This window comes from Drosophila albomicans, chromosome X (genome assembly GCF_009650485.2).
Source record: "Drosophila albomicans strain 15112-1751.03 chromosome X, ASM965048v2, whole genome shotgun sequence".
Classification (NCBI taxonomy): domain Eukaryota; kingdom Metazoa; phylum Arthropoda; class Insecta; order Diptera; family Drosophilidae; genus Drosophila; species Drosophila albomicans.
The window spans coordinates 5,206,386-5,228,610 of record NC_047627.2 but is presented as its reverse complement, the minus strand read 5'-3'; the positions used below and the strand labels follow the sequence as shown (position 1 = coordinate 5,228,610).

The 22,225-nt window shown below is 37.7% G+C and overlaps 2 protein-coding genes across 2 annotated transcripts; both read left to right on the top strand.

Annotated features, from left to right (window-relative positions):
* Positions 1 to 591: 591 nt before the first annotated feature.
* Positions 592 to 17,057, top strand: LOC117569956 (uncharacterized). The gene is made up of 5 exons (XM_034251329.2): positions 592 to 1,088; positions 2,157 to 3,008; positions 3,681 to 4,205; positions 5,185 to 6,583; positions 16,112 to 17,057. Exons 2-5 carry the CDS (start codon positions 2,862 to 2,864, stop codon positions 16,477 to 16,479), a joined length of 2,439 nt encoding a protein of 812 aa, XP_034107220.1. The 5' UTR covers positions 592 to 1,088; positions 2,157 to 2,861; the 3' UTR covers positions 16,480 to 17,057.
* Positions 17,058 to 18,641: 1,584 nt separating this feature from the next.
* LOC117569965 (alpha-tocopherol transfer protein-like) lies at positions 18,642 to 21,240 on the top strand. The gene is made up of 6 exons (XM_034251342.2): positions 18,642 to 18,906; positions 19,349 to 19,508; positions 20,262 to 20,343; positions 20,404 to 20,757; positions 20,819 to 20,955; positions 21,025 to 21,240. The coding sequence occupies exons 1-6, from the start codon at positions 18,813 to 18,815 to the stop codon at positions 21,092 to 21,094; spliced, it is 897 nt and encodes a 298-aa protein (XP_034107233.1). The 5' UTR covers positions 18,642 to 18,812; the 3' UTR covers positions 21,095 to 21,240.
* The last annotated feature ends 985 nt before the right edge of the window (positions 21,241 to 22,225 follow it).

Sequence of the window (22,225 nt, the reverse complement as noted above, 5' to 3'; positions counted from 1 at the left end):
TGGTTCATTTTTTATTCATTTGATTTTTCTATATACATTTTTTTTTTAGATTCAAAATTTCCAGTTATCGGTTTTAATATTCCAAACATTTTTTTTCTATTTCACATCAATTTAAATTGTTAATTTATTTTCCTTTTTGTTCCATTAATTTTGCTTATTTCAATTTCATTTTATTTTCATTTTCCTGTAATAATTTTTTAATTTATATTTAAACATTTTTTTTTTTTGATTATTGAATTTCCGTTTAACAGATATTCAAATACGTTTTGAAGCTTTTTCATTTTTATAATTATTACTACGTAATTTAAAAAATGCGCGCAATTGAATTTAGGATTTTACAGTAATGTTTGCTACATTTCATATACAATTAATGCAATTTTCGTAATTGAATTGCATTTTTTTTTGTCGATATTCTGGAAATTGAGTTTAAAATGTGTGTTGGAAAATATTGATTGATTTGAAAAGAGGATTTCAGAGCCGTAAGCTCATGTTTCATACCAAGGAAATTCAATTTTCTCAATGGAACCACAAAGCAGCAGCTTCATTAAATAGATGGGCGAGGGACGGGGGGTGGGGGGGGGGGGGACGATGGCTGCTTACATGGGCATGGCATCAACATCAATCACTGCGCATGTCAGCTGCGATGGCAACAACAACAACAACAGCAGCAGAAGCAGCAGTAAAAGCAGCATCCAACAGTTGAAGAAGAAGCAGCAGCAGTGAAAGTCACAGCAGCAGAAGCAGCAGAGGGTTTGGCTTTGGTTCAGTGTTTGCGTGAGGCTGAAGACGAAGACTTAGAAGCAGAGGCAGAAGAAGAAGCAGTACTAGTCAAATTAGAAGAAGAAGAGGCAGCAGCACTGTTACAGAGCGAGAGAAGAGTATTAGAAGGCAACAACGAGACGACAAGGCGAAAGCATCAAGCAAAAAAAAAAAGGAAAACAGTAAAACAGAAACAGCCAGACACAAAACGAGAACGGACATTTCTTTTAGCAGTCTCTTCTAAGCGCGCTTCGTGTCAAAATTAGTGATTGCAATACATTTTATTTCAAATTTTATCTCGGCTATATAAATAATACATAAACGAGAAGGTAAGCGCTGAAATAAAACATAACTTTTTCGAAATGTAATGCAAATAAACATGGCGCACACACACCAATAGAAAACTACGCACACATGCATACGCGTAGGCTTGTGTAAAATATGTGTGTGCCATTTTATATGTGTGCTATCAGTGCGAGTGCCTGCTGTGTGTGTGTGGGTGTGTGTGGTTTGGCTTTTAAAATATTAGTTTTTCGTTCTCTGCTTTAATATATTTATGATACGTGAGAGAGAAAGAGAAATGAGGTGGAGAGTGGCGGCCAATCAGTTAACTACGCCTCAGTAACTCGCACAGCCTTGGGTTGTGTGATGAAGGAGGGGGAGGATGCGGGGCAAGTCAAGTTTTGTCTTATTGTCCGAAGGTCGTCTTCCCATTTAAATTTCCTGAAAAATCTTTGACAGTTGGCAATTCCAGCAATAAATGCAAATTAAATAGAGATGAGTTTTTAAGATGGCTGCATTTACAGTTAACTACGCACAATTGCCAGCGCCGACGCCCCCTAATCGTCTGTCTGTCTCTTAGTCTGTCCGTTCGTCCGTCCTCTTGCATTGAGCTTTTTGCGTTTTGCTTCTCATGAGAGTTTTCAATGTGTGCGTATGTACATATAAGCGTGCCTTTACATATGTATGTGTGTGTGCACAGGCAATGGACACACCTGATGATTTTTTCTGAACGCCTTCGAGTGTGTGTGTGTGTGTGTATTTGAATAGGCAAGCAAGCCATTGAACGATGGTGAGAGAGAGAGAGCAAGGGGAGGACTATCACATTGGCATTGGCCTATTAACTATTTATGCAGCAGCTCATAAATAAATACACACAAACATGTTTATTATGCATGCGTGTGTGTTAGTGTATGGCAGTATGCAAATCAACGCAATAAGTTTGTTTGTTTGCATTTATGCGCGGAAGTCAAGCTGTCGTCGTTTCGCTATCGCATTCATTCTTGACTTACTTTCACGCAAATTGTTCTACTTACATATACATACATATGTATATGCAAATATGTCTATGGTACATACATATGTATTAACTTAACATAATCTACATTGCATTACAGAGAACACGGCAACAGCATCAACCACTCTACAGTCTATGTAACATATCGATAAACAGAGACAGCAACTGGTGCATATCCCCCCTCTCTCATCATCAACAGTTTTGCAGCCCCTGCTCTGCTGCTGTAGTTGGCAGCTCACTGCTGAGTGCAATGAACTCGTTCGCGGAGTACGCCAAATAACGACAACAACAACAACAGAGACAACAACACTCATGCATATTCATATGCACGCACACATACGCATACGTATACGTATACGTGACTAGAGTTTGCATTTGGGCCGAGTGCAGCGGCAATAAAATGGCGGCGACAGCAAGAGCCACAATGACGATAACGATGTCGATGACGATGGCAGCGAAGTTGACGACTCATCAAACGACAAACAAATGCGCCAACAGTTAACTTCACAGCAACAACATAAAATTGCATCTGTATGCATGTGATTGTGTCTGTGTATGCATATGCATGGAAATTGCAAAATTGAATTTTAAGTCATGGCCGTTCTCTGCTTTTCGTTTCCGGCATGCAAAGTAGACAAACTGAAGCAACAGAAACAACAACAACAACAGCAGCAAATAAAACCATAACTACAAATACAACAACAACGGAGCTGAGCTGAGCGAGAAATATTCATAGAAAGGTCATTGAAACTTGCGCAATTTGGCAAATAGGATACAACACGACAACAACAAACAAGGAGATAAAATGGGCAGCCTACCAAATTTGCATGAACTCGAGGAGGCGGAACGCAAGCGGGAGAAGCGAAGGGAGTATGAACTGTTGTTGGAGCAGCGTGTCATGGACACGAGTCGCGAGCGCGAGCGTCTCTCAATGTTTGCGCAACAGCGAAAGGTGAGTGTGACTCTTCTTCTTAATCTATCTATGGGCGATAGAAAATCGGTGTTATCGATAAGTGCAGCACTGTCGATCACCGATTCAGCTTCGAATGTGAATGCAATTTACAAGTCAAACTAGGATTCGTAGTGAACTTATTTAAATGCAAGTTATTTATTATTATTATTTTTTTATTGAAATTATTAATTTTTTTAAGTTCTATTAAGAATAATAAATACTTTACATTATGTTTTATTTATATTTTAATTACGAAATTATTTGTGTTCTATTATGTATATTTATTATTATTTTTATTTTAATTTTAAATATGACATTATTTGAGTTATTATTATGTATATTTATTTTGTTTTATTTATATTTTAATTATGAACTTATTGTTTTCATTTCATAATCGATATGATTTGGATTGTTATGATGATGCTGATGATGATGCGGCAACAAAATTATGCTTTTAGAAGATCTTGAACCTGGCAATATTTGCAATTCTAATCAATATGGGTCTGTGGGTTTATTTATATGCCAATTTGCCTGACAGTTGCACAGAAAGCTAAATTAAACTTGGCCTAAATAAGTGTACTAAGTGCACTACGGTATCCAAATGATGATTTAAATTGAATCGCACTTTGTATCATATATGCACTGAATAACTTTTGTTACTTTCTGTTGCAGCAATCATCGTATAATGCCTATATCATGGCTGGTCTAGGCATCGGCGGTGGCGGCGGTTCTCTAAGTCTGACCACCACGACAACGACGGGCACAAATACGACGGCTGTTAACGGACTGGGAGGAGGAGGAGCTGGTGGTAATGGCAATGGCGAGCTGAGTAGTGGTCATGGTACCAAGAATCAATCGACTTCGACAGCAGCAGCAGCAGCAGCGACGGCAACAACAACAACCGCAACGACAACAGTGGCGACAACCGCATCGGCAACAACAATGACAACACTGACTGGCCTTGCCATGCTGGGAATGGCTGGCAAAAAGTATCCGCATCCGTTCCATTCACACACGTATCAGCATCAACATCAGCATCAGCATTCGCATCATCATGCGCAGCAGCAGCAACAACAGCAGCAGCAACAGCATCAGCAACAACATCGACACTCGCTGACCACACGACATCGCGTGCTGCGAACAAGGACGCGCAGCTCGGGTGGAGCCCAGAATATCTGGGATGAGCAAATGATGGAGGTGAGTGGGCAACTGAGAAAATGTAAACAGCCACAAACAGAGATGGAGAGGGAGACAGAGAAGGAGACAGAGCCAGCGGCAACAACACTCGTCATTTATTTATAGAATTCACTGTGCTTCAGCTTCAATTTAGCTCAATGTTACTCAATCAGCAACTTGAAATACTTGGAATTGAATTAAAGTGCGATGTGAGGGTTGCGGGCGAGATACGCAAATGTCGAAGCATCGAAGCTATCGGATTAATTTCCACAGTAGTTGCACAATATCTAATTAAAACTTAAACAAAGACGCATTTCTCTCTCTCGAGACTCACAATCGACAGTTGAGCGAATGGCTCAAGGCTAAATAATTGCAACTGCATTTGGTTTTGGATTAGAATACACACTCAGCCAAAGCTAACTTATTATAAAATTAGTGTATTTGTATGCTAGTAGAAGCAATGCATTGAATGATTGCCACGTTTGGGTTTAGTTTACTTTTAAAATATTTCATAATTTAAGCTTTCAAATGTGACATTAGGTATTAATTTAATTCAGACTGGCTAAAAGTAGAAATGGTTTCAAATTTGTATTGACTATAGTTAATTTCCAAGACACTTCTCTCCAGCACTCATATTAATCTTAACTTTTTATTTGGCCCCAAAAAGTATGCTATGGAAGCTGTGGTCTGAGAATCAAGCTTTGTTTTCGGTGGAGTAAAGTAATGTGTTTAGGTTTTTTTTTTTTAGAAATATATCGGGAATGTGGGCGTGTCATCAATGACTTTATTAAAGAAAATTAATTGAATTAGTTTAGTATTCTTATGAGATAACTTTTAAGAGGCTTACAATTGTGTCGCATAGGAATCCATAGATAGAAGTGCATTATTACTCAGGAAAAACAAGGCTTTGCTCTGTCTGCTCCTTCTCTGTCTCTTTCTCTTGCTAAGAGTACACAAATATCACGCACTTACTTTAACTTGTTGTTTCGTTTACTTGCAGCATTTGACCGCTTACTCACCATCGCCGATCTCGACGCGTTCGCATCGCATCAATCCCGTGTCGTCGTATCAGGTGCAGGCGGCGCTGGCGGCATCGCGACGTCGCGAATCGATCAACAGCTCGATTGGAGCGACCTCGATACGCCGTCTGATCACGCTGAACAATCGCAACTGCCGCCACAAGGTGCCCGCCCATGTGCGTCAAAAGGTGTGGCGTCAATTCACCTGCCTGACCATCGCCCATGGCTTGATGAGTGCTGTGCTGCTGCCGGTGATGGCGTTGCAGGGCTCCAGTTCGGTGTGGCATCATCGCGAGCAGTGGCTGCAGATTGGACCCAACATTGGATCGCTGCTGTTGAGTGCACTCTTTCTGCTGGCGGCAGCGATGTGCTTGCCCAGCACTCGACTCATTCGACGCTATGGTTACGCTCCACTGCTGGCCGGCAATTGTGTGGCCGTCACACTGTTTCTGCTGTCACATCTCTATGCCTCGATCTACACGCTGTTGCCGGCGTACTTGCTGCTCGGCCTCACTTTGAGTGCGGCGAACAGTTGCAAGGCCGCCTTGATTGTTCACTATGGCGGCCGATTGAGTTGCTCGCAACACGAGTGCGCCTTGGGTGCGGCTCAGACGTTGACGGCGGCGTCGTCGGGGACGCCAGCGGATGCGCTGCACGAGGAGCACAAGATGTTCTGCAATCGGGATCAGAAGGTGCGACGTTTGGCTCGCTGGTTTCGTGCCTCGCAGGATCTGGGCCTCATTTTGGGTGCGTTGTTGGCCTCGTTGTTGTTGGCCTGCAATGCCAACGATTGGAGCTGCTCGTCGGCCAACGAGGAGAAGCAGCAGCAGCAGCAGCAGCTGGGGAATGCCACATTGCCGACCAATCTGCCGCAATTCGAGGACTTTTACAATCGCAACGAGCATGGCGAACGCATCTGTGGCGCCGACATGTGTCCGCTGCAGCAGTCTCAGCTCAGCTGGACGTCACAGCTGGACAGCAACAGCAGCACGACAACGTCGTCGTCTTCGATTTATGCCGGCTTCATTGAGAGCGGCAGTCGAGCTGGCGGCCAATCGCTGCTCTGGCTCTATGTGCTGCTCTCGCTGATTGCGCTGCTCCTCTCTCTGATTCAGGGTCGACAGGGACTAGCCACTAGCGGTAGACAGGAGCGCGCCGCCAAGGATGTCACTGATACGTTGCTCTTTGCCGGACCCTTGGCCTATTTTGTGGGCACCGAACAGAGCTACATGCTGGGCGATTTCTTGCGCGCCTTTGTCTCCTGCTCCTTGGGCATTGGCATGATCGCCGGTGCTCTCATCGGCATGGGATTGATGCAGCTCATTGTCTCCTGCACGCTGAGCATGCTGCTGCGACACACCAAGCGCATTGTCGTCATCTGTGAGTACAAAAATTTATTGTCGAAATAAGTAAATTTAAGGGGAGCGTTACAAGTAGTGATACATCCAAACTTTAAACGCGTTTTACTCGAAACACGGTTCTTGAAATTGACACCCACTATAATTCAAACAATTTTCAGCATTTTCGTTCGAAATTTCGACGGTCGTACGGTTTTTTTTAAAAAGTTGTTTGGGTAATTTTTAGTTGGCAAAAAAACTACCCTAGTTTATAGTGAAATTTCGACTTTGAAACTTACAGCACTGCGCTAGTCTCAGCGCAGAGGCCACCGCCATTTTGTTTTTTTTTATGAAAAAACTATTTTTTTTTACTTTTAAATATATGTTTTAACATATCTTAATTGCATTAATTTACCTCCATTCCTTCTGATCTAAAAAAAAGTCGCGAAAAAGTGCTTCAAAGGACAAAATACATTTTTTGAAGCAAAAAAAGTAGCATACTTTTTGGGGCAAATGCACTTTGACTGTTGTATAGCAGTCGATTTGTTCAGTTTCGTCTGTATATGGGCATTTCCACAGAAAGGTCCACCGCGGCCAAAAAACTAAAAGTTCTTGAAAATGATTTTTTTTAACATGGTTACATAAAGAAATATTTAAGTTTAATAAACTTGAAAGAATTTTGCATTTATCATTTATAGATTTCAAAATATGGGCAATTCTCAAAGAAAGGTAAACCACGACCGAAAAAAAAAATCTTCACATTCATCGTATTTTTTTGTATAATGTCATAAAGAAATATCCAAATGTTTATAATACAATGGATCCGTAGCATATCTCGGTTGTTTTTATAAAAAAATTTGCCTGCAAACTGAAAAAATGTAATTTTTTCTCTTTTAGCTCCTTTTGTATGCATTTTTTTGTTTTATTATTTCGCAAAGAAAACATATGATATGTTTGCTCTTTTTCTACCAAATCTCTTAATAGCAATCCAATAATAAGATAAAAATGCAAAGTGAGCGAAAAATTGTTCAATTAACTGTTTATTTTTATTTTGCTTCTTATCTATGTTCAAATCGTACGTTCGCGACCAAAAACATCATTTTATTGTAATTGCTCTGCAATAAGTGCAAGCAGGTGAATGAAACTTCGCGTGTTAAGTGATTTTGGTATATATATTTTAAATATAAAAAATCGTTGGGGTTACTCAAACCAATTTTTTTTTATTGATTGTCAAAGTAGCGTACGTTCGCGACCTTACCTATAAGCATATGTCGATTTTTACTAGCGTCGCATGGATTTAAAAAAAAAAAATTTTTTTTTGTTTTTGTTTTTGAAAACTATGTCGTTTGCAGTTACTTATTACTTGTTAGTTATTACTTATTATTTATTACATATTTTTCTTGCTATTAATAAATTTCAGTACATTTTTCATATTTAATAAAAATTTATTTTTTTTGCTTTTAAATGTTATTAGACACATTAAATTGAGTTAAATCCGTTTGTTTTTATGAAATATGAAGTTATTAATAAAAAAAAGTTGTGGTAAATATAAAAATTTAATAAATAAAACAACATGGAAAAATCGTACGTTCGCGACCGTACGTTCGCGACCGGAACTTAATTAAATTAAAAATAAATAAATGGAGATATTTTCTTGGGAGTAGGCTTAATAGAAAGCTACATGATTCTATTTTAAATGTAAAGTTATTTCTTTAAAATATTCCGTCTCAATTCGCAGAGTTTTGCATTTTACTGTATTAAGCCAAAGTCGACTTCCATTTCGCGTACGTTCGCGACCGCATGTTTTTTGACAATATTATGAAAATTAAAAATCGGTAAGCCCCATCATTTACACTAACCAAAGAGCTATACAAATGCTATCGAAGAGTAAAAAAAAAGTTTCAGGAAACGTTTGTTTTCGATTTTATTTTTCTAATTTATCTCGTACGAACGTACGTTCGCGACTTTGAGAAATGCCCATATGCGAATGCAAAGTCGCGCAAACGCACCTCTTGTGATTATGATGTTTGTAGGGCATATTTTGTTTTGATAACAACTTCTAAAATAAATGAATTATGCTTTTGTCTTTTGCTTTGTAAAATCATTTGGAGATTGCAAGAAACGAAAGAGAACGCAAAAAGTAACATGCGATCACCAATAACGGTAAAAATTTTGATTTGCTTTATCACTTATTTTAATGTCCCGTGCGCGACCGAAAAACAACATTTCTTATCAGAAGATCCAAATCACTCGCTCGAATTGCATCAAATTTTTTTTGCAAACAGAGTTTGTGCGTGCAGTGAATATATAAAAAAATTTTGGAGAAAAAAAAATATTTGGATTTTTGGTGATCGTTTAAAGTTTGTCCCGTGCGCGACCGTAAGTACACAACATAATTATATAAATAATTTTTGTATATTTTTTGTAAACTATATAAAATTTTAAATTATTTAAATGTAGATGAGTGTAACGAGTTGCCAAAAAAGAAGAGAAACATGTAAACGGTGGAGAGAAAAGTTGAAGGAAGACCCAATAAAATGGGAAAATTATAAATTAAAGAACAAGGAAAGAATGCGGAACACTAGGCTAAACTGCAAAACGGCGACAAATGGAATTAATGAAGTAGTGGACAACAGGAGACAGATTGAGCGAATACGAAAGAGCCAATATCGGCAAAGGCTAGCAGAAAAGAGAGATGCAGAAAAAATAGAAGCAGAAAACGATGCTGCAAAAAAGAAAAATCCCTACAAATGCAAGCAAACCTTGGGGAAAGCAGTAAAAAAGGTTGAGAATGCTCTGCCAAGAGACATAGAAAAAAAAGTAAGAGTACTTGAAATTTTGTTAAACAAATTTAAAGAAATTCCCCAAAAAAAGATTACGAAAACTAAATTCGAAAAGACCCTACCAGAGAGCTTAGTTAGCTCAATTAAAGAGTTTTATACTAATGACAATATTAGTGTCCAGGCCTCAGGAAAAAGGGACACAATTTTGACAGCAGGCGAGGTAGTTGCCAAACGTTTCATGATGACGACAGTGCGTGAAGCATATGAGCTCTTCAAAAACGACAATCCCACCGTAAAAATTTGTAAGTCCTATTTTTTTAAGATGCGGCCACGTCATGTGCAATTAATAAATAAAACGCCGCACAATATGTGTGTTTGCATGTACCATGCTAACTTCGGTTATTTGCTGGAAAGCTGTGCAAAAATTATGCCATTTTTCCCCAGCAATTTCGAAAGCTTTCTTAAAACTGTTTGCTGCAATATACTTAGTGAAAATTGCATGACAAGCAATTGTAAGAAGTGCTTAAACGATTTAAGATACCAACTTATTCCTCTCTCATATTTACACAATATGAATGATGAAGTAAGTTGGCAGCATTGGCGCAAAATTAATAACACCATGGCCCTTTCAACAACCGATGCAACTCTATCGGATCTTATTGTTGAGTTGGAAATGGCATTGCCCTCTTTTAAAACGCATTTTTTTGTCAAAAGAGCCCAGCAAAAATATTTTGATGAAGCAAAAGAAAACACATCAACTTCAACTGAATTGGTGATTCAAATTGATTTTGCCGAAAATTATAGGCTCACAAGTCAAAATGAGATACAAAGTGCTCATTTTAATTATCGGCAGGTAACCATTTTTACTTGTGTAGCTTGGCTGCGAGGCGTTAAAAAGTCGTTTGCTCTTGTCAGTGACAAGTTAACGCACAATAAGCTCGATGTTTTTGTTTTTTTGGTGGAGATTTTGAAAAATATTAAGACATCATATGGAAGTTTTTCAAAAATATTAATTTTTTCTGATGGCTGCTGTTCGCAGTTTAAAAATAAATTCATATTGTCAAGCCTAGCTGATATAGCAGCATTAATAGAATGTCCAACATTGGAGTGGAATTTTTTTGCTAGCTCTCATGGGAAAGGAGCTGTTGATGGTGTTGGAGCAGTAGTAAAACGAAAAGTTTGGCAGATGACAAAATCCAAAAGTATGGTTTTACCTGATGCATTCTCTTTTTATCAGTGTGCACTCCAATATGTTAAAGGTGTACAACTAATTTTTTTGTCAACAGATGAAATTAACAAAGATATTTTGAAATACAATTTAGACGAAAAATGGAAAGAGGTAAGAAATATACCTGGTATATCTAAGTTACACTTTTTTTCGTCGTCTTATAACGAGGTAAAAGCAGCGAGGACTGCTTATTCCTTGCAAGATACTATTCTTTGTATTAAATAAATTTATAATATTAAAATAACATAAATAATAAATTAATACAACAATCTATATTACAATTAATTTAATGTAAATATCATTGAAGTTAAACTTTTTCGATTTAAAAAAACACAACAATTTATTAAAGTATTTCTTAAGTTTCTTCTTTTGTAAAAATAAATAAATTCACTATTTTTGTTAATTTAAAAATGTTTTTTCGATGTATTTTTCAAATATTTCTCAACAACAGCAATGACAAGAACATAAAAATAGTGGCGGTAAAAAATGTCCCGTGCGCGATGTCCCGTGCGAATTTACTTCAAATTGAATTAAAAAAAAAAAAAAGAGCGAAAAGAGCTAATAAAATGCTATACATTAAGCTTTTCATTTGAAAAAAAAACGTTTCCTTTTTACCGTGTTTTTACTTTGAACGCGTACGAATGTCCCGTGCGCGATTTTGGAAATGCCCATATGTTAAATATTTATGTGTTTATTGCGTTTAAGACAATTTTGCTTGACGTTTCAATTGCGCCATTATAATAAATTGATCGCCAATAAAATAAGCATTTAAACTGCCTCAGTTTTTAATTTTGATCCAACAACAGTTCAAGTCATCACTTCAGTTAGTAATATTTGCGTTGTTTATATAATATATACTTTAGAGACAGGAATCTTCAAGCAGTTAGCAACATATTTTTATACCCGCTACCGATAGGTTAGAAGGGGGTTATAACTTTGTGCCGGCAAGAAACGTACGTAACAGGTAGAAGGAGGCATCTCCGATCCCATAAAGTAAATATATATTCTTGATCACCGTCAACAGCCGAGACGATCTAGCCATGTCCGTCTTTCCGTCTGTCCGTGTGAACACCTAGATCTCAGAGACTATAAGAGATAGAGCTATAATTTTTGTTCGACAGCATTTGTTATGTTTGCACGTAAAATCGAATAACAAGCGTAATATTAAAGCTAGAGTCGCGAATTTTGGTACATACAATAATAACTATAGTAGTTGTGATTCTTGAAAATGGTTACGATCAGATAAAAATTGTCGAAGTTATTAATTACTAGGGCTGCTTTTGCTGACAATCTGGTATATTGTGGTATATTTTGAACGTGGTATAATTTGGTATATAGTCAGTATTCTTTTTAGAATTTTTGGTATATTTTCAAAATAATTTTTTTTTTTTCGTTTAATTTTTTATTTACAATCTGTCTTAAGACAATAAGAAAATTTTATGACTAATATTTACATAACAGGAATAGCAGATTTCCAGTGAAACCTGCTATTAAATATAACATCTTGTTTACTTAAAATTTACCTATCAGGGAGATCAAGAATGTGAAATCTTTTAAGTCTTCTAACAGTTGAGCTATTGTCTAAAAGAGCTAGGGCTAAATTATTTTCATGATTGTGAAGTCTGTCTGTGTATTTTTTACTATATTTCTTAATCTCTTCTTTTATAGTTGGAATATTTAAATCTCTGTGAATATTTGCATTGGTTACATAAAATGGAGCATTAACAATTTGTCGCAATGTTTTTGATTGGTAGCGCTGAAGTATTTCAATATTTGAATTGCTAGTTGTTCCCCAGAGCTGAATAGCGTATGTCCAAACAGGCTTCAAAATGGCTTTGTAGAGGAGAATTTTGTTTTCCAAAGTAACCGCTGATTTTCTACTTAGTAACCAGGACATTTTCAGTGTTTTTATTTTAAGTTGTTGACATTTCGCTTTTAAGTGCGGTTTCCATGTTAGTCTGCGGTCGAGGTGCATGCCAAGATACTTCACACAGGTATCTTCTGGAATTGCTGAGCCGTATAGTGTTACATTTGGGCATCTTCCTGGTCTTAGTGCAAAAGTTATTTAGACAGACTTCAGGGAATTTATTTTAATTTTCCAGCGAAGAAACCAGGCTTCAATCAGACTGAGCTCACTTTGCAACAGCTGAGATGCTTCGTCTCGGGAAGAGCTTGTTGCCAGAATGGCTGTATCGTCAGCATATGTTGCAATGGTGCAGTTGTTTGTTGCTGGCATATCTGCCGTGTATAGAGTGTAGAGGACTGGTCCCAGTACACTCCCTTGAGGAACGCCTGCGTTTATGAGAAATAGTGTTGACGTATCATTTCTCTGCTGAACGTAGAAGCATCTTTTCGACAAGTAGGATCTCAGTAATAGATAGTATGGGGCAGGTAGCCAATTCTTTATCTTGAAGAGCAATCCATTGTGCCAAACACGATCAAACGCTTGTTGAACATCGAGAAACGTAGCAGTACAGTATTTTTTGTTCTCAAGTGCATATACAATTTCATTAATAACCCTGTGACATTGTTCAGTGGTGCCGTGGCCTCTTCTAAATCCGAATTGATATTCTGGAATGATGGCAAGTTCGTCCAAAATTGGCAACATCCTCTTAAGTAGTATTTTTTCAAATACTTTCGAGAATATTGTCAACAGACTAATGGGACGGTAGGATGATAGTTCAGCTTCTGGCTTGTTTGGCTTAAGGATCAGAATGATTTCTGCACATTTCCATTGACTTGGGAAATGGTCTAGCCTGAGAATAGCGTTAAATACTAGCGTGAGAAATCGTATGCATTTTAATGGTAGAGTTTTAAGAGTGATGCCGTCTATTTTATCCGGGCCTGGAGATTTTTTATTGTTTAAGCATTTAATTTCTGACACGACTTCGTCAAAGTGAATTCTTTTAATAGGCAAGCTCATTTGACAAGGTGACCCAAGAAAGTTTTCTATTTCAGCTTCTGTCATAGGATTGTCAATGTCATTTGGCTGGAACACAGAGTGCAGGTGTTGTGCAAATGCCTCAGCTTGTTCTTCGTCAGATCTACACCAGTTTCCATTGTTTTTACGGATAATTAAGTTTCTTTTTGCTGGTCTCTTTAGATACTTAGTTGCTCTCCACAGGTTATACTCTTTGTTGCTAGAATTTGGTTCTAAATTTCTCAAATATGCAGCTAGAGATTCATTTCGTAAGTTGGACAGTAATTGTCTAAGCTCAGATGCAGCTTTGTTGTATAGTCTTTTGTCTGCAGGATAGTGAGTTTCTTGCCAACGTTTTCTCAGGTTCCTTTTGTGTTGAATCTTTTCTCGAATTTCAGTGGAAAGGTATAATTGGTTTGGTTGTTGGTTTCTGTGGGTATGATTTGTATTTATGTAGCTCGCTCTGTGAATTGTATTTATGAAATGCTCCACAGCATAGTCTATTTCCTCTCCTGTTTTTAACGAAATGTCTAGAGTAATGGCTTCTTCAAGGTAGTTTTTAAACGCGTTAATGTCTGTGGAAGCAGAGATGACTTTATAGGGCTTGTCGAGCATATGAGCTATAGTGCTATAGGTTGCTATTATCGGAGAGTGATCTGAATTAAGATCGAAACTTTCCATTACGCGCATATGTGTTTGAGGGATACCAGAGAATGCTACGAAGTCAATCAAGTCTGGAGTTTTACGAGTATCTGTAGGCCAGTATGTAGGCTTACCAGTTGAGAGAGTTGTTATATTATTGTTTCGTATGCATTTATATAATTCGGATCCCTTAGGGTTAATTAATCTGGAGCCCCACCATGGGTGTTTGGCATTAAAGTCGCCTCCAACAATAAACTTTGACCCCAGTCCTTGAAAGAAGTTCTTAAAATCGAGCTCTTTTAATGAATATCTTGGTGGGAGATATATTGCTGAGATTGAGACATCTGCATGCATGCATTTAATCTCAATTGTGGCAGCCTGCATAGCATTTTCTCTAGTGCTGTCCATGATTTTAAATTTCAGACCCTTCTTAACAAGAATTGCTGCGCCTCCATGAGCTCTATCAGACGGATGATCAGCTCTTATTATGTCATATCCAACTACTCTAAAAAAGGATTTACTGGTGAAGTGTGTTTCAGAAACAAGCATGATGTCAATTGAATTTGTTTTTAAAAATAGTGATATCTCATTAACATGGTTAGAAAGCCCATTGGCGTTCCAGATTCCTAAGTTTAGACTTATTTGCATAGTTTATTGACCAGTAACATTATCATGTTAAGTAAGTTATTGGTGAGTTCAAATTGTTTTTCTAAGAGATGTTCAATTCTTTCAAGAGAGGTATTCGAATTATTATTTTCTGCAGCAACTTGGGCGTATGATTGATAGTCTTTTGGTTGTTGGGTTGACACAATAGGTGATTGAAAAATTGCAGAATCATTTTTAGTATGGTCCTTGTAATGCATCTGTTTTCGACCAGTAGCTAATTTTTTAGATATGAGCTCCTTATAAACTCTACATCCTTTGTAGCTGGCAGCATGATCTTCGTTGCAATTCGCACATTTTGCCGGTTGTTCTCTATCTTTTGGGCATAGATCGCTGGGATGCCTGCGAGAGCATTTTACGCACCTATGAGTTTTGGAGCAGTAGGATTTTGTGTGCCCAAATTCTTGGCAACGGTGGCACTGGACAATGTCTTTTACTTTGTGAGGAGGTTCTATTTTAACAATTGCGTTACCAATGTGCTTAATTTCATATATGTCCTTGTTATTTTTGTTGGGCTCAATGTCCAGAAAGAATAGATTTAGTGGCTCTTTAGTTGCACGACTTTTAATGTTATTTATGTTCCTAACAGAGTGACCTTTGGACTCCACATCTTGTTTAATTACTGCAATATCCGTGGAGAAGTGCAAATTCTTTATAACGACTCTAAATGCTCTTTCGTGTTTAAGCTGGTATGTGTGGAACTTGACAAAATCATTAGAAAGAGTTTTAACGAGGGATCTATATTCATCAACAGACTTAACCATAACTCTCACTTGGCCATCTCGTTGAGTTTTATAAAGGAAATTTTCTTTTTTAATTTTCCTTTCGAGGTAGTCTAGCATACTTCTTATATCACTAACATCCGATAAGAAGATAGGTGGCGGTCTGGCAGGTTCATCAATTTTTTCTTCAGTTGTCAAGTCCAGAGTTTCGATTTCGTCTGCATTATTACCTTTTTCAGTCGATGAGCGTTCCGATAAGATAGAGAATTTATTGCTGCTAGTGCTGGGTCCGGTGTCCAGGGCAAATTTTTTCTTTAGAAGAATCGGAGAAACTTGGTTTTGTCTCTTAATTCCCTTTGGCTTAGGTTTTATTCTTTGCCAGCTCCAAGGCGATATTTCGTCTTCTTCGTCGCTCATGTTGACAACAACACTTTTGGTGCCTGTCAGCAAACACCGTTATGTTTTCGTTTTGTGTTCGAAATTCGCGTTACTGCAATATTTTGCTTTTATTCAAAATGTGTAACGGTATCTCACAGTCGAGCACACTCGACTGTAGCTTTCTTACTTGTTCTACATACACACAGTCACTAATTCTTTTCTCCTTTACTTACAGTGGCTGGCTTCTTCTTTCACTCGTGTCTGCTGCTGGCGCTGTCCAGCTGGAAGCCGTCGAGCGACGACAGCGCACTCTTCTATGTGATAGCCGCATCGTGGGGCGCCTGCAACGGGATGTGGGAGACGCTCTTGCTCTCGCTCGTCACCCTCAATCACGTGCAGCACGAGCATGTGACGGAGGTGACGGCGCCGCTGCAAGCGCTGCGATTCCTTGGATTGGGCGTCACATTTGCGGCCCACGGATTTCTCTGCGAATCGATGAAGATCATAGCATTGGTGGTGCTGCTGGTGATCAGTGTGCCGCCGTATGCGATGCTCGAGATGCGCTTGGAGGCGCAGCGCAAGGCGACGTTGATCAGCTTATGACGCAGCTACTTCAGCTAGTCCCGGCGGCGGGGCACTGTGGCCCGCACCCATACCATGTGAAATGGAATTCGAATTCGAAAAGCACGCACAGTATTCCAGGGAGCGAGAGAAAAAGAGAGAGAGAGAGCGAAGGCGAAATTACAGTCAGTATTGTTTTTTTTTTTGTTGTTGTCAAGGATTTGCAGCAGTTAGTCCATGCTTAGAGATAGATCCAAGTCCATAGCTGTCTACCATACTGTATGTATGTACTTTGTAACTGTAATTCTTAATGTAACTGTTATTCTATGTATGTAATGCTAATCAGCAAAAGAACAAGTTAACTGCATCTTCAGATGTATCTAGAGAAGCATTGTCTACAAATTTGATGTTGGGAGTTCACTGAGATCAAACAGATCACTCAGAGATTGAAAGATTGAAAGGTATAACAACAACAACAAGAGAGAAGAAGTAGAAGAAGAGCAAAGAAACATATTCATAATACCAGTGCCATTAATGTTGTTCCAGAATCCTTTTGCCTACGTTTGCAAATCGAAATTTTGACAAGAGAAAACTCCAAGACGAGAGAGGGAGAGGTAGAGGTAGAGGTAGAGAGAATGAAAGAGAGAGTAAGGATGCTCTCTTTAATGTTATGGCATGCGCTTGGATAGCATGTGTTTAAATTAGCCTTAGCTTAAAATGGATTATACTCGTAGATGTATATGTATGATTAAGCGTCAACTTTGTGCCATCAAAAACGTATTCCTCGATGTAAATCTAAACGTAATATTCTACACTCAACCAAAAACACACTCATACATACACATTTTTAGATATAACCCTATGCATGTCTCTAGATCCTAGATCCAAAAATAATATTCAATTGCATTGTTATCTCAATGTCCCTCCCTCGACATTGAGCCCCATGACTGAGTACGGACAGCCAAAAAAGAAAAACAAAAAAAAAACCACAAAAAAAAGAAATCGGAAACGAAAAACTTAAAAGCTCTGAAAAAGCTGTGAACAAAATTTTGTTGTTAGCTCCTAGAAATGTACGATCTATGCATGTGTTTTGGATGTCACATCGTTCTACTAACAATTTTCATGATATACGTACTATACTCTAATGTGAATGTGCGAATACAGTTTAGCAGTGTTGTCAAATGTCCTTAGGTTTCGTTCGTTAAAGCAGAAGTAAGAATCCATAGCCAGTCGATCGAAGGAAGAGAAGTCTCCAAAGTTTCCTTCCCCGTCCCTTCTCCATAATACACACACGCACACACAAATATGATAAACATATTGAAAATGATAAAGGTGAAAAATCCTAAGATCTAAGAACAATGTTAACATTTTATGCTGCTGATAAATGAAATTAAAATACAAGTGAAAAACAAAAAAATCGAAATAAATTTTTAAAACAATTTTGTAACTGAAACTTTACAAGCAACAGCTTTCGCAAATCGATCAGATATTAACTAATATATACACGTATAAAAACTATATTACCAAATGCAGATATATATACATAATATGGATATATGTATGCAAAAACAGTTCGTTATGTTTTTTTTTTGTTAGAATTCGTACACCAGACAGACACAAATATATAAGATCGAAATGTTGAAAATACAATAGTAAGAAAAAACCGAGTTAAAAATTAAATCTAAAATATGAGATAAATAGTTACTTTTTGAAATTAAACAGCAAAATGCTAAGCACATTCCACTCACACACACACACATACACAAATACATACACAGAGACACAATACACATAAATAATTTATAAATAAATAAATACTTTATATGTGTACAAATTGAATAAACCGATTATCCACATTGAACTTGTTTGCAATTCTGCAATTAAAATGAGCTTTCAACTTGACATTTGACGTCATAGCAGACAGCTTTACACTCACACTCAACACAGCCTCTCACTCTCTATTTTGATCTCTCATAAACAGTGAGAGAGCGAGAGCACAAAGCTGCGCCTCGTCTTAATTTCTAAACACAGCTTATTAGACACGCTTGACACCTCGCTTTCCCGCTCTCGCTCACACTCGCACTCGCTGTTCACACTCCCACTCTCAATGCCATTCACACTCGCGTGCCGGCAACTTAAAAGCTATAAGGGAGAGAGACAGAGAGAGAGAGAGAGTGAGCAAGTGTATTTGCGTGTTTAGTTGATGTGCAGTAAATAAGCTTTTTGGTGCTTTATCAATTGAACGACGCGAATTATGGACACAGTTGCGCAGGGTAAACGAACCGAGTCGCATTGCGCCTCTCAACAGGTCTAAGCAGCTACTTTGTGGAGAAGCGCGGGAAGTGAACTGGAACGAGAACTGGAACTGGAAGAAGATGGCAACACCACCAAAGGGTCAAGCATTGGAAGCTGTGCAAAATGAAGTGCGGGAATGGTTCGAGGCCAATCCAAACTTGCCCGAAAAAATACGTAAGTAAACTCTCTCTGATCATAGTCACTTTTGTTGTCGTTCTAATCATAACAATTATGTACATACATATGAATGTATGTATTATATCTTGAGCTTTCAAGAATTTTAATGGGATAGGTTGGGGAAGCAATTAATAGATACATTCTATACGTATAGTATATGTATATAGTGCGCAGCTAGTCTAGCAAGTGCGTTGTAAACTACGTTTATATATAGTTTCTAGGCAATATTATAGCTACTTATGGAGCGTAATCGAACTGGGAACTTCAAAATGATAGCTGATAAATGCTTTATCAGCTCTGACATTGGGGATTGTAAAGATAAATCAACACATTTGACTCATATACGATTACAATACACGGCTAGACAACTTTATAAATATATGTATATTTTTTAAATTTCATAAAATTCTAATCATTGTCATCATAACCCACTAACTAGTCCCCATTGTGCTGCGACGATTTCTCAAGTGCATGGACTATGATGTGAAGAAGACGAAAGCTCTCATTGAGCTCAACTACAATCTGCGCAATAAAAATACCAATATCTATATAGATCGCGATATGGACGACGAGAAAACAGCGCAGGCGTTGAAAGCATCGTAAGTAGACTTTATCATACGAATATAGCTCAAATCTTAGATAAAGTTGCAGTGCAATCATTTCAATCGAACTTGTTATGGCTTTTGAATATAGTATTAACAATGAAGCGTGAAATATGTTATGCAAATAATTGATTAACAGCATCTAGAATTGTTTTTCTGAATGAATTACATATTTTCAATTTCAATCGTGTCGATTACGAACTTATAACGCTTTAAAACTGAAATAAAACATATGCCACAATATTATTTCGCTTTGATAAAAGGCAGAAAGCAAATAATTGCTCTTGTATAGCAATATAATTATAATAATAAGGCTTTTTAGGCAATTGTTTGATTTCAAGAAAATCACATCAAATTGATTCTTTCCCAAAGAAATTTGTTTCAATGTTATTTCCAAATGTAAAAAAGTTTATTTTAAATTGTGGGTGAACTTCTTTCGCTTTTAATCGTGCCAAGGCGATAAAGAAAAATATATTTCATTACAAAAAGATTATAAGGTATTGATGTACAAAAGTCACAACGAAAAAGAATTTGTAAGCCTATATTTATTTTGAAAATAATTATAGTATTTTTCGTTAAGAATAACACAAAGTATTAATTCGACAGACAGAAACTAAAGACAGAGGGGAATGCGGATCAATAAAGTTTTAATACGCTTTACCGAGGCATAAAGATAGCTAATGGACAGACTTAATCATGACTATTCGAAAGTACACAAGTAATCTCTAACTAATCCTCAACGTTTTGCAGCGATCTCGTTCTACTGCCGGGCGTAACACCGGAACGCCACAAGCTTCTATTCTTCCGCATGGTTGACTACGATCCCCGCTCGGTAATATAGTAATAATTACAGGTTTTAATATCATACTTAATGATCTCCCTCTTTGTGCAGCGCAACACGGAGCAGGAGGCCAAAGTGTTCTTTATGGTGAGTGACACGCGCTTTACGGAACCGGACATTCCCCTGGACATTGACACGAATTTGGATGCGGATGAAGTGCAACGAATGAGCGATCAAGCTGATGCCGATATCGCCGATGGCGATATACACATTGTCGACATCAATGGCTATACGATGCGACATCTGGCATATGTTTCGATCTTTGTGCTGCGCGTCCAGATGAAATTTTTACAGGAAGCATATCCATCGAGACTTAAAGCTGTGCACATTATCAATTGTCCGTCGTTTCTCGATCGCATGATGGCCATGATGAAACCTTTTATTCGCGAAGAGATTCTCCAGTTGGTAATGTCTCATCGATCTGTATTCAAACCCCAACTTTAGACATTATTTCTCTTTTCTTTAGATGCACTATCACACCGAGGGCTTGGACAGTCTTTATGAGAAAATACCCAGGGATATGCTGCCAAATGAATACGGCGGAAAAGCTGGTTCCATGACCGAGCTGAAAGCCCAATGGCTACAAAACATTAAAGAAAAGACGTAAGTCGTATTGACCTTTAAACCCTCACCTTTGAATAGTATAATGAAATCATTTGTTTTCGGTTGCAGCCCGTATCTCAGGGATGACAAATACTGGCGCATCACATCAGCGACCAAAAGTCGTTGGTCGTGGTTCTAATACCCCAATAGTATCATTTATCTCTATTGCCAAAATTGTGATTATTAATTTGAGAGAGTGGGAAACAACGAGCGTTGTCAGGGGGAAATTTAGAACCTATGATATTTCAAATTGTAAAAGGGTTTACATATATAAGTCTTTTTTTTTTTTTTTGACTGTGCGTTATTTGAAATACATTCACTAAGAACAATAAAGAATTAAACTATGAAAAACAAAGCGGAAATATCATATTTATCCAGGACATGTTGATTGTAGCTATAACTCGGAAGGATGTCAATGGATATTTCGAAGGAATATCAACCCTATCGATTGGCATTCAAGGATTACCAATTAATTCATTATTGCAATATGTTATTTATCAATAGGCTTTGGATATTGGAATTTAATTTTTTCTATTAAATGAAAAACGTTCAAAACATTATAATTTATATATTTAAATAAATAATATGAAAACCGAATAAAAACTTTGATTTAATTTGGCCACTTAAAGACAGGTAACGTAAGTATTGAATTTTCAAATTTCCATGCTTAACTTTTACTTACTACTTAAAAAAAAAATTAATATTTGAAATATTCTACCAGGCCAACAGAAGTAGACAGCAAGTAGCCTCGCAGAAAGTCACTTTCTTAGGATCCACATACGATCCTCCATGCGGGCGACCTTCTCTGAGTTCACCACGGAGTTCTTAGTATCATCTCTCTACGCCTGAATTTGCCTGTGGTTGTTGTTGTTGCTGATGTCGGTGTTGTTGTTGTAATGGTCGATGCTGTTGTTGTTGTTGTAGGTCATTTGATGCTGTCAGGAAAGATTAAAAAGTGTCAATTCGGCAAGTGAAATACCAGGCAAACATAAATCAGCAGCAAGCAGATTTAAAAAAAAAGCATTTGCAGCGCCATCTATGGTTTGCTACTGCAAACAGCTTAATATTTGTACATTCTGAAAGTATGCAATAAAAATTAGTGAAAAGCAGCAAGCAGCTCTCTTTTGTGTAGCATACTTTCAGGTTGATCAAATTTCATTGTATTTTGAAAGTTGGCGCCAGTTAGTAAGCAAATTATTTTCGGTCTTTCTGCTTACTGATGATTTATGTTCGCCTGGTATTTCATATATCGAATTGACTCATTTTAGCC

What these genes read in the sequence shown, in the direction of transcription:
- LOC117569956 (XM_034251329.2), top strand. Translation starts at nt 2,862, where the DNA reads ATGGGCAGCCTACCAAATTTGCATGAACTCGAGGAGGCGGAACGCAAG. An exon ending in TGTTTGCGCAACAGCGAAAG is followed by an intron (nt 3,009 to 3,680) that starts GTGAGTGTGACT and finishes TTTCTGTTGCAG; the next exon opens with CAATCATCGTATAATGCCTA. An exon ending in GGGATGAGCAAATGATGGAG is followed by an intron (nt 4,206 to 5,184) that starts GTGAGTGGGCAA and finishes GTTTACTTGCAG; the next exon opens with CATTTGACCGCTTACTCACC.
- LOC117569965 (XM_034251342.2), top strand. Translation starts at nt 18,813, where the DNA reads ATGGCAACACCACCAAAGGGTCAAGCATTGGAAGCTGTGCAAAATGAA. An exon ending in TTGACTACGATCCCCGCTCG is followed by an intron (nt 20,344 to 20,403) that starts GTAATATAGTAA and finishes CTCTTTGTGCAG; the next exon opens with CGCAACACGGAGCAGGAGGC. An exon ending in GCGAAGAGATTCTCCAGTTG is followed by an intron (nt 20,758 to 20,818) that starts GTAATGTCTCAT and finishes TCTTTTCTTTAG; the next exon opens with ATGCACTATCACACCGAGGG.